General features: G+C 38.9%; 1 protein-coding gene across 1 annotated transcript in view; it reads right to left on the bottom strand.

Moving 5' to 3' along the window:
- ptgs1 (prostaglandin-endoperoxide synthase 1) overlaps window positions 1-12987 on the bottom strand; it is a 69157-nt gene that overhangs the window by 33494 nt on the left and 22676 nt on the right. The window contains 6 exon segments of the mRNA XM_056458718.1: window positions 4498-4784; window positions 4912-4975; window positions 4977-5156; window positions 9397-9480; window positions 10635-10816; window positions 11000-11143. Of these exon segments, the coding sequence (XP_056314693.1) occupies window positions 4498-4784; window positions 4912-4975; window positions 4977-5156; window positions 9397-9480; window positions 10635-10816; window positions 11000-11143 (941 nt within the window).

The raw sequence follows: 12987 nt of genomic DNA, 5'->3' as shown, positions 1-12987 counted from the left end.
CTAACGTCAAGGAATGATTTTGCATGCTCTTCTGCTCAACACTAGTGAAAATCGATTGGGTTTGAATCTGGAAATACGACACAGAAAACGCTGACGATAAAAGGAAACGAAAAGCGTCCCGGTGTGTACGAGCCTTAAGTCGATCTCTCTTTTTTATTTTGTAGTGCTTTATTTATACAGGGTGTTCGCGGTCTCTTAGAAAGTATTTATATTGAAAGAGATGATAAATCAATTTAGATTTAATTCGGAAATTTAAGGCGGTTAAAAAGTATTAAAAAGTCTTAAACACAATTTTACAAGGTATTCAATTTGTATAATTTTTGATTATACAATGTATGGTTGTATGCTAACGTTTGCCTGAATATATTCCGCGAATATTGGGATGCTGTGTAGTATATGAAATCAATAATATCATGCTGCTTTGTTTACTGCAGTAACCAAGGCAACAGTGTTATTTCTGCCGTTCTATAGGCGCCACCTGCCCGGATTAGCATTTTTATTTAGTATATGAATAATATTTAAGTTTAGGATTAGTTTGTTACACTCAGTATGACTTAAGTATACTGTAAGTTAAAATGTCGCCAATGTTACCGGTTAATACCTAAAGTGAGGATGAGGTTTTAAAATTAATAGAAAGAGTCTTAAAAAGGTCTTAAAAGGTTTTAAATTTCACTCTCTGATTTCTTTATATACCCTGTTATACTATAGTAATCTGGTAGTATTTGCTTTTCTTTGGCTTTTTTGGGGTTAATTTTTGTGATATCCTAATTGCAACAGAGAAATATTGGGAAATCTCTGTAGACTGATGGCATTTCATGCTGTTCAGCCTTATAATCCTAAAATGTCAGTAAAATCACATGTTTTGTCATCACTTTAGATATTACGCTAGAGAATCATTCAAACACTAGCTCTAAAGTGACATTTACTGTATGAAGTAGCAATGGTTTCTGCTGTTCTGACGTCAGCGGAAGAAAGTAGTTCATTGTACAAAGAGGTTTTTGAGACTCAATATCAATATAAACACAATATCATACTCGTAGCAGTGGCTGTATATTGTCACTGGTGGGACACTAAGGCACTCGGCCTGCGGCCTGGAGACAACGCACACCTCCCACCAGTGTCAATATACAGCCATTTCACACTGCTACTCGTGTGATATTGCTAAAATGTTTGAGTTGTGTTGGATAGCAATACACACAATAAAATGACCAACAATATTGTGATACACTTTTAAGTCCATATTGCTCAACCCTATTCCATCTACTGTTGCTCTCTGTTTATTTGAAGTGATTTTAACTTCTTTTATCTTGACAATAGCACCGGCGAAATGAATAAATGTAAATGTAAAAGAGTAAATGATAAAATAATATTTTTGGGGGGGTGAAATAGCTTAAGAACTCAGACAGACGAGTGTGGTAAACGCATAGGAAATGAAATGACAAAAACAGACCCAGACCTAAAATCCTGCTAACAGCCTAAGGGTCACTGCACCTCAAAATGAAACAGTGCTTGTCTTTTGGTGCAGGTGCTGAAGTCATTAAACTCTCCTCCACAGCCCTCATGGGAGATATGTTCAACAGCAGACCAACACACAATTCAGGACACACTATCCAGGCTGGGGACAAACTTATGGGGTGCATCTCAATCAGCTATGTAGCTCCAGAGGTTGTCCATCAGTACATCAGTGGACAAATTCAGGCACTTGAAAGGACAGTATAATATTGATTCATTGCACATTGAGGCACATTGAACATGACATGAGAATGTTCTCACTGTACATTATCAAAACTGTAATTTATAAACAAAAGCTGAACTAATAATTTTACTACATTTTTAAAAATACAAAACTTAAAATGGCTGATGCCCTGATGATCAGTAACTACCGAACAAGGGTGCTGATTGAGACACACCCATATTTAATGATGGATCAGTCTTCTTTTTCTTGTTTAAAAGTTCTGTGAATTGCTTTGAAATATGCATTTTTATTCGATGTTTGGCGTAATCGCAACCGAAACACAAAGAGAGGGTGGGGCATAGTGTAGCCCCTCCCCTTTAAAAACAGCCAATAGTGTTTTGTTTTATTACCACTCTGCCAGTGAGGGTGGTTGAGCTCAAGCACATCAAATCAAGGAGCATAGAATCACCAAAAGGCGACTGTCTAGTTCGATTTGGGAAACAGTCACTAGATGCCGCTAGTGTCACGCAGCGGCCATTTTGGAATAAAAATTCCAATAGAACAACAGCATATTATAAGTCTGTAAAATAAACTATTAAAAGTGCTCATGATTGTGATAGTAAGTGGTGTATTGTCGTCTTTCAGGTTGTATTTCAGCTTTGATGCGCTTTTTAAATATATATATAAAAAACAAAGCACCTGCTTGCCATCGAGACAGCAATAGGATCCAATGGACGGCTGATTGCTTTCACTCCAAAATGAATCGCAGGCCTGTTGCTGGGCGCTGCTGTTGCATTGGAACGTTCTACTGAGTGTCGTCTCTTGGTGATTCTAAGCTCTTTGATCAAATAAAAAGCAAATGAAGCGTCTTGAAGGGGGCAGGGCCTGTTAAATACTAGAGAGCATTTGATTGGTTATGGATTGATGACAAGCTGAAGTATACAAATTTTATGTCTTCTAAACGTGAATTTTGTCATTGTTTTGAAGCGCACTAGCTTACAGATATCTTCAAAAATTAATAATAACATCTAAAAAACTTTATTTTAATTTTATAAGACCTTTAATGGTGACTAGCTAGCATTATCGCCACCTACTGTACCGGATGCCAATCACAAGAATGTCAACATGATTTATATCCATTCAATTTAATAATACATTTGTATTTTGTTAATAAATGTAGACAATATTAAAAATACACAATATACTACAAATACATTTTTTATTTAAGTTCATTTTGATCAACAAAATTAACAATATCATTTTTTGACTGGAGGTTAGGAGATATATAGTTTGTTTGTTCAACCTATTGTGTTTTGTTAACGTCTACACCTACCCCAACCCTAAACCTTCCCCTTAGGCCCGGGACACACCAAGCCAATGGTCAACCTTTGGGCTTTACCTGTCAGGCTATTTGGTTTAGTGTGTTTCACATGTTGGCTCTCGTCAGGATAATGTTAGTGCTTGTTGGCCTAATTCAGCATGTAAAATCGGCGTTGACCATTGGCTGAAGAGAGCGCTCTGATAGGTGATTCAGCAATGAATCAGAGCGTGAGTGTGACATAGTGAATTGACGTCCCTACTGAAAAAACAGCTTAAACCAACCTAAGCTGGTTGGCTGGTTTTTAGTGGTCGACCAGCCTGGTTTTAGAGGCGTTTTTGGCCACTTCCAGGCTGGTTTCCAGCCATTTCCAGCCTGCGACTTAGCTGGTCAGGCTGGAAAATGACAAGCTAGAGGACCAGTCTAGGCTAATTTAAGCAGTTTTTTTTTCAGTAGGGGTAGTAAGTAAACAATTCAAGCTAAGAATAATCACAAATCGGCTGGCTCTAATTTGCTCAAATATTTTCAACTGATATGGATTATTAGATTATCGATATACTTTCACGAGCAAATGATAATGGTACTAGAACGCTGCTTTGTTTATGCTTTGTCTGTGGGCGTCCAAAAGTTTGGTTTTCCCTTTGCAGAATGAAAAACAGATGCTGCCCCTCTTGTGAGCAGAATGACATGTTCTCTCGTTTTAGTCAGCTTTTATCCCATTGGTGTGTTCACGTGCAGCTTTTTGGTCCAGCTACCCAATCCTTAACCAGTTGGGATTCGTAATTGAATGGTTGTTGGTGTTGGCTTGGTGTGCAACAGCCCTTACAAAACCTGCAGTAGTTTATTAATGTCTATACCTACCAACCCTAAACCTACCTCTTACAGTATCCTGTGTTTTATTAACGTCTATACAGTGCTTAATTTGTGCCGGAACACGCCAGATCGGAACCTCTAAAATCTTATCCAGCACCACATTTTACAATCCCCCTCCTCAGGTGTCCTCCTCCCCCATCGCTGGTTCACTTTTCACTTTCTTCCATGACTCCCCAACCCTCTTCACTTTCGTCCACGACACCCCTCCGCCATCCAATGCCCCGCCATCTCACCAACCCACCCCCCCCCCCCCGCCACAAGTCTTTCAATTACGTCCGCGCCAACCCCCCGTCTCCACTATCGTGCACGCCGTGGCACCTCTACATCCTCTGGTAACATGCCCGTTCCAGGACCTCACAATTCACCAATTAAGCACTGCGTCTACACCTACCACAACCCTTAACCTACCCCTTACAGTAATGAAAAACAGTATTTATTGTTGTACAGCATCACAAAAATGATGCTATATGTAAGTGTACATTCTCACAAGCCACGGCTGTAACTCTTCTAGCCATAATCCACATGCTCGCACTGAAAGACCCTCCCAGTTGGAAGCCTGGATTGTTTGTCCTAAAACATGTGCGGGTCTGTAGGTCTAAAGCTGGATATTATTGCTTCATAGTGTTGTTACCTGTCCTGCGGGTTGTATCGAGAAGGCCTCCACCAGCTTCTCCAAGCCATAATGTGTGAGGATGGAAGTGTTGAACAAGAACTGTGGGTACTGAATGTGGTCTCCGTCGATGTGGAAGCTGTCAGGCATGAGCGGGTGCCAGTGGTAAAGTTGATTGAACTCCACTGCAATGCGGTTCTGGTACTGGAACTGTGAGTTGAAAAGCAGCGTGGGGTCAAACTGCAGCTTCAGCCGGTAGCCACTCAGATGCTGCACGTACTCCTCAATCACGATACGAATGGTTTCACCTTGGGTCGAGTCAACAGTTCACAGTTAAATTAGGCATAAATTAAAGTTCTTGAAAAACCTACAGGTACAAGATATTCAGCGTTTAAAGAAAATTGGAAAAACTTTCTAATCTGAGACAATCTGCACCTATAATGATGAGCCTGGCGGTCTGGAAGAGCTGCTCGTCGCCCCAGGTTGGATGTTCTTGTTTAGGATTTCACACACACGGTGTGCTCACGAAGCCACAAAGTAGCGAACATTCCTAGCCCCGGTAGCAGCCCGAACACCTCCTGCCCGATGGCCATCTGCTGCTCCGGAGGGACTGATGGAGGGTAACTCATTTTGACCTGCGCATGCAGCACTGTTGGGGGGTAAATATCACCGTTGAGCACCTACAGAAAACCATGGAGAAAAGCAAAACTAAAAGAATGTTTCAATACTTATTTAGACTACCAGAAGTCATCAAATAAATGCAGTTGAGCTTGCAATTCATCAAGAATTCATCAGTGTTTCTGGTAATATTTGTTCCTCTGGGCAAAGTCTTATTTCTTTTTGATTGAGTGGAATAAAACCAGTTGTCAATTTAAAAAAAAATAAATGTTAAGCTTTTAAACAACTGGAGTGTCATGACCACCAGCGATCTAGCATTTACGGATCGCTGGACAACTGACATTTCAACATAGTGTCGAGTTCCCGAAGCGCAAGTGTTTCTAAACACTAGGTCACATGACTAAAGTGTATCGAAACACCAGGTCATGTGACTAAAGTGTTCGAAACACCAGGTCACATAACTAAAGTGTTTTTGAAACACCAGGTCACACTTAGTCACATGATATGGGTGTTTTGAATCACCTTAGTCACTTGACCTGGTGTTTCGAATTACTTTTATTCACGTGACCTGTGTTTCGAAACACTTTAGTCACGTGACCTGGTGTTTCGATACACTTTAATCACGTGACCTGGGTGTTTTGAATCACCTTAGTCACTTGACCTGGTGTTTCGAATCACTTTATTCACGTGACCTGGTGTTTCGAAACACTTAGTCACATGACCTGGTGTTTCGATACACTTTAATCACGTGACCTGGCTGTTTAGAAATGCTTTAGTCACATGATCTGGGTGTTTCAAATCACTTTGGTCATGTGACCTGGTGTTTCGAAACACTCACATGACCTGGGTGTTTCTAATCACTTTAGTCACGTGACCTGGGTGGTTCGAATCACTTTATTCACGTGACCTGGTGTTTCGAAACACTTTAGTCACAAGACCCTGGTGTTTCGATACACTTTAATCACGTGACCCTGGGTGTTTCGAAACACGTTAGTCACATGATCTGGGTGTTTCAAATCACTTGGTCATGTGACCTGGTGTTTCGAAACACTCACATGACCTGGGTGTTTCTAATCACTTTAGTCACGTGACCTGGGTGTTTCAAATCACTTTGGTCATGTGACCTGGGTGTTTCGAATCACTTTGGTCATGTGACCTGGGTGTTTTGAAACACTTTAGTCACGTGACCTGGTGTTTCAAAACACTTTAATCACATGATCTGGGTGTTTCGAATCACCTTAGTCACATCACCTGGTTGTTTTAAATCACCTTAGTCACGTGACCTGGGTGTTTCGAAACACTTAAGTCACATGACCTAGGTGTTTGAAACACTTTAGTCACATGACCTGGGTGTTTCAAAACACTTTAGTCACATGACCTGGGTGTTTCGAATCACTTCAGTCACATGACATGGGTGTTTCAAATCATCTTAGTCACATGACTTGGGTGTTTCGAAACACTTTAGTCACATGACCTGGCTGTTTCGAATCACTTTAGTCCCCTGACCTGGGTGTTTCGAATCACATAAGTCACATGACCTGGGTGTTTCAAATCACCTTAGTCATGTGACCTGGGTGTTTAGAAACACTTTAGTCACGTGACCTGGGTTTTCGAATCACCTTAGTCACGTGACCTGGGTGTTTCGGATCATGTTTTGGTGCAGTGTTTCGAGACACTTGCGCTTCAGGATCTCGACATGTGTCGAAATGTCAGTTTCACATCAGCCATCCCTATTTTTGACCTTTGCTTTGTTTATGTTGTTTTGCCGCCTGTCCCGACCATTCGCCTGTTTTTCTGACCATCCTTTGGAATACCTGTATGCTCCTGCCTGTTCCTGTATTGACCTTGCCTGTACGACCATCCCAAAATAAAGCTGCATTATAAATAAAAAGCTTTATTTATGAATAAAGCTCCTCATTACATGGAGGATGAGAAAATCCTCTTCTCTTCTCAAAGACTTCGGTTAGTGAACTACTTGCTAATAGACTAAACAGTGAGCAGTATCTTAAATGACATCATTTAGTTTTAAGCAAAACCACATGTTGAAATTATAATCACACCCACAATCCTGTGGCCACACTATGAGGTTATCGCAGGAGGGAATACTTGCAGACAGCTGTGAAATGAAGCAACTGAAGACACAGGCTCTCATTCATAAAACACATGCAGAATCAACCTGTAAAACCTTTGTAAAATATGTAAATATGGCTAAATGTAAATGGTTGTTTTATAATGAAGGACCTGTAGAGGTGAAGCTCTGTTAGGAGATGTAACAGATTTGGATATGAGAGCCCCTCTGTAATGGTATTACGTTTGCATGCTTTTCAAATGACATACAGCTATAAAAATGAAGAGAGAGAATTGAAAATTGTCCAGTTTTCCTAATTTATTCTGTATGTGTCAAATGTTGTAATGTTTGTAATAAAGACAGTAAAATCGCAATGTAATTTAAAAAAAATCATTTGTTTGAAGATTCAAAAACAGAATCTTTTTTGCAAAACAAAAAAACAAACAAACAGGAAACCGTGGACAAGTGGCGAGTGGGATGATGACAATTGCTGCTTCAGAAGCAATAATAGATTTTCCCTTTAATAGAAATTAATATCAAAGAAACAACAGGACATCAGTAATATGGGATTATTTTTGGTTTCAAAGTCACAGAGACTGAACAAAAACAGGTAATCTGTAAGAATTGTTGCCACAGTATGAGGAATTTCAACAACCAGCACCTAAAAAAGCACCACAGGTGGCTAGATGAGGAGTGTCTTGCTAAAGTCAACTGAAAGTATTGTCAGTGACACTCAATCTGGTAGAAAGCAACAGCAAAGTACAATGTCAGAGTTGTTTCAGCCATGTTAGTTTGCTGAGTGTTCTGTATTTTTATTATCATGATTTTTTTGTTTTCATAATAAGCTACACTACCTCTCTATTTTGGGTTCAACTTGTTTACAGAAGAGTAAGGTCATTTTATTTGTGTTTACTGTTTGCTCTAGAGAGAAATGAGTGTTTAATTTGTGAATATTTAAAAACAAATTTGAATAAATGTTTAAGTGGATTAATATCTTTTCAGTTCCTTTTATTTACTAACACTCACACCATTTTAGCAGTAAGAAGCTACAATACAGATTATTGACCCAGCTAAGACTCGAACCATCGATATTCTTGCTGTGAGGTGACAGTGCTAACCACTGAGCCACCATGCCAACATGTCATCAATAGTTTACAGAATTAAACTAAAATTGTGTTGTACCTAAATACATAAATCCAGAGGAACTGAGAACTTGCAAGTGGTCTCTTAATTTTTTATATATGAAGAGTTCAGGTGCAAAAACCGATGAAAAAAGTGCCGTCTGGAATTTTTATTGAAAATGAACATTTTTCTCAGCCTCCTTTGTTTATATTGACATAATTTAACTTTAAAGACCAGGAAAACAGAACATAGACACAGAAGTCTGATAAAAATGCTCGTTTTAGAGAAAAATTTCAGACAGCATTTAGTGGATTTTGCATCTAAACTCTTCATATATAGATATATATGAAGACAGCTATGGAAAAAAATTTAAATAAAGATAAAAATATATATATACAGTTGAAGTCAGAATTATTAGCCCCCTTTGAATTTTTTTTTCTTTTTAAAATATTTCCCAAATGATGTTTAACAGAGCAAGGAAATTTTCACAGTATGTTTGATAATATTTTTTCTTCTGGAGAAAGTCTTATTTGTTTTATTTCGGCTAGAATAAAAGCAGTTTTTAATTTTTTATGAATCATTTTAAGGTCAAAATTATTAGCCCCTTTAAGCTATATTTGTTTTCGTTAGTCTACCGAACAAACCATCGTTATACAATAACTTGCCTAATTACTCTAATCTGCCTAGTTAACCTAGTTAAGCCTTTAAATGTCACTTTAAGCTGTATTGAAGTGTCTTGAAAAATATCTAGTCAAATATTATGTACTGTCATTATGGCAAAGATAAAATAAATCATTAGAAATGAGTTATTAAAACTATTATGTTTAGAAATGTGTTGAAAAAATCTTCTCTCCGTTAAACAGAAATTGGGGGAAAAAATAAACAGGGGGGCTAATAATTCAGGGAGGCTAATAATTGTGACTTCAACTGTATATATATATTTTTTTATCTTTATTTAAATTTTTTTTCCATAGCTGTATACAAATCAAATTGCTCATGTTTCATCAATGAGATGATCATAAACAGAATGATGTTTGACATTTACTTGGAGCTACGCTCAGCCCTAGCATGACTTATGTCTAAACTTATGACGTTGAGCTGCTCAGCGGTACCTGGTACTTCAGCTTCCCGTCTTTGTGCAACCGCAGTTCCAGCTGGCGATCAAGAGAATCTCCATAAACGTGTCCAGCATCCACCTACATTTCAAAACGGAATTAAAAATATGTTAAAATACACTCAAGATAATAGTGTACAGAACTTTATTATGTAAAGCTAATGCTGTTCAAAAATTGTATGTTTGGTTTTCAGTGCATGTTTACATGCCTGTAACTATCAAAAATTTAAATAAGTAACTTACAAATGTAGTTAAACAGTGTATAAGACTTTATTTAATTTGAGTTTTAAATCAATTTCCTTGTGGTGAAGTTATATACAGCATAAAGAAAAACTAAACAGAAAAATCTGAGTTATCCTAAATGTCAAACCTCTTAGCAATGCATATTACTAATCAAAAATTAAGTTTTCATATATTTACGGTGTAAAATTTACAAGGAACATGATCTTTACTGGGGCGACACGGTGGCTCAGTGGTTAGCACTGTCCCCTCACAGCAAGAAGGCCGCTGGTTTGAGTCCCTGCTGGGTCAGTTGGCATTTCTGTGTGGAGTTTGCATGTTCTCCCCGTGTTGGCGTGGGTTTTCTCCTGGTGCTCCGGTTTCCCCCACAGTCTAAAGCAGGAATGGGCAAACTCGATCCTCGAGGGCCGGTGTCCCTGCAGAGTTTTGCTCCAACACTAATCAAACACACTATGCAGGGACACCGGCCCTCCAGGATCAAGTTTGCCCATCCCTGGTCTAAAGGCATGCACTATAGGTGAAACTAAATTGGCCGTAGTGTATGTGTGTGAATGAGTGTGTATAGATGTTTCCTAATACTGGGTTGCAGCTTGAAGGGCATTCGCTGTGTAAAACATATGCTGGATAAGTTGGTGGTTCATTCCGCTGTGGCGACCCCTGATGAATAAAGGGACTAAGCCGAAGGATAAATGAATGAATGTGAGCATTCTCTGAAATCTTCAATTTCATAAAGATTAGGAGATGCTTTTGGGTGTGAAATAATGCTGACATTACAAGTAAATAAGAAAATCCAGTCGCTTGATTGATAAAAAAAACAAAACAAATAGCAAAGAAAACAATTACCTACCAATGCATTTGCAATAATATTATTTGTAAAAGATAACTGTTCATGCCTTTATATCACATTTTGAAACCGCATGTTTTTAATGATAAAGTAAATTTATTTAAGAAATCTGTTTAAATGTGAATGAAAAAACTTTAAAATGTGCTACTCACCCCGTGACCCAGACCTTTTGTGAACCCGAGCCCCACACGGTTGTGAGTCTTGAAAAACTGGTGTGTAAAGTGCTGAGCGAAAAATGCGAACATCAAATTTGTTCCCTGAGGGTCCAGTCTGAAATTCCGTCTTAACATGAATTTCTCTACCAGAAGTTTGGGCTCTGGAAGCTTAATTTTTCCTGCAGAGACACATGGAATGGTTTTAGAACCGACTCACAAGGTTTTCTGGAGATATGTCTGAAGAATTTTAATATTGCTTCTTAAAAGACAACAAAACAAAACTGTAGTTTCAGGTCACGTGTCCTTCAAAAGGAAAAAACTACACTGATCTGGAGTAAACTGAGGTGAACTCTATCTCTTACCTTTGGTTCCCATTGGTGTGGGACAGTCATTAGGGACCGGCGGCAGGATTCTGGTGTAGTAGGTGATGTTGGAATAAGCCTCCCAGTTCAAGTAATCATATCTGGAATTGTATGTCGGAGGACTTGGGATTAAGTTGGCTCTTACTGCGAAACAGGAAAATAAATTAAATCACCATCAGACAAAATAATTCCCAAGAAAACACAAAGATCTTTTTTTGCATATCCAACCCAGGTTCATTATGGATACATACCTCTGTATACATTTCTGGAGAGCACAAAATATGTACCAGGAGGTAAGTTTTTTGCAGTTTTTGCGAATCCACCAGAGGCTGCTGTGTACTCTTTTTTTAGATCTCAAATTTCTCTCAAGAGTGCCATTTGTACCTGTTCTTCTCACATTAATCTGCCAGAGGCTGCTGTCGACTGACTGACCGACCGACCGATCCCCCCGCCCACCCCTTTAAATGAAAAAAACGATAGTGTTTTCAAAAGCATCAATTAACCAGCGTCAACCCCCCCTTCCTTAAACCTAACTGACAGTGTTTTCAAAAGCAATCCAGAAAAAGAAAAGCCCCCCAGCCGCCTGATTTTTATCACGTTTTCAGATCTTACCACATTCTCACCCTGTCATTTACCTGTTTATTTTATCTTTTGCCTTTTGTTTTTGTTTTACTTGCTTTTTGGAACCATTCTTCGCCAGACTCAAACCCTGTCGTCGCGGTCAACTCTGCACTCCGCTCTGCGTCTTAAGTCAGCCGATGTACGCGACAAGCTACATAATTCGTGCTCTCCAGAAATGTATACCAGGGTAATCACAATGAGCCTGTGTTGTTTATATCAGATGTGTGTAGTCTTTACAACAACCTCATTCTGGAAAACGTAGCCCTATATACGTTTCTGGAGATCACAAATTATGTAGCCCAGTAGTACGTATGGCCGCATTTCGTTTTTAAAATGAATGCTACAGGGCGGTATGACGGCGTTCCTTTTTACCTCCGTATGGACTGCTTTCCCGATGTTACCAGTTTGTCCAGTTGGCTCACCATGTAGGTTGATGGACTTGAGACACAGAGAGGAGCTGACCACGATGATGGGGTTTGAGTCAGGTGAAGAACGGTTCCAGAAAGCAGGTAAGACAAAAACAGAGTCCAAAAAATAAAATAAACAAGTAAATAACAGAGTAAGAATTTGGTAAATCGTGGTAAAAATCAGGCGAGAGCTTTTATTTTATTTTTATTTTATTTTATTATATATTGGATTGCTTTTTAAATTTGTTGGTTGGGTTTAGGGAAGTGTGTGGGCGGGTCAATCTGTGCTTTTTAAAATACTATTGGTTGGGTTTAGGGAAGGAGGAGGATGGGTCAGTCGATCGGTCAGCCAAACAGTCAGTCGACAGCGGCCTCTGGTGGATTTACGCAAGAACAGCAGGCGCGAATGGCATTTGCGAGAGAAATCTGAGATCTCAAAAAGCGAACACAGCGGCCTCTGGTGGATTCGCAAAAACTGCAAAAAAAAACGTAGGTCCTGGGATGTAATTGGCGATCTCCAGAAATGTATATAGGGCTACGTAATCAGAATGAGCTTGGGTTGAACATTTATCTATGATAATATTGAAATTGTGGTTTTAACAAAGAACAAACCGAGATTATTGAATGTCACTCTCACTTTAAAAAAGCAAACATACAAAAAACATCTAAAAGCCTCTTAGAAAGCAGTTAGAATGACCCTATCAAGTTATGAGTGCAAAAATATAATAAAAAAATATATTTTTAAGATATGATGTGGTTATAATTTCACCTATTTCTATGGATTTTGAGAAAACTGTAACGTTTTTCACCCTCATCCCAGCAAGCAAAAACCACACAAGATTTAAAGGTCCCGTGAAGTGCTTTGAAATGTGCATTTTTAATTTGATGTTTGACGTAATCTCAACTGAAAAACGAAAAAGAGGGTGGGACATAGAGTAGCTGCTCCCCTTTTAAAATAAG

The sequence above is a fragment of the Danio aesculapii genome, chromosome 5, assembly GCF_903798145.1.
Source record: "Danio aesculapii chromosome 5, fDanAes4.1, whole genome shotgun sequence".
In the NCBI taxonomy this organism is placed as follows: Eukaryota; Metazoa; Chordata; class Actinopteri; order Cypriniformes; family Danionidae; genus Danio; species Danio aesculapii.
Note: the sequence above shows the minus strand (reverse complement) of the source record. Positions and strands in the feature narration are given on the sequence as shown.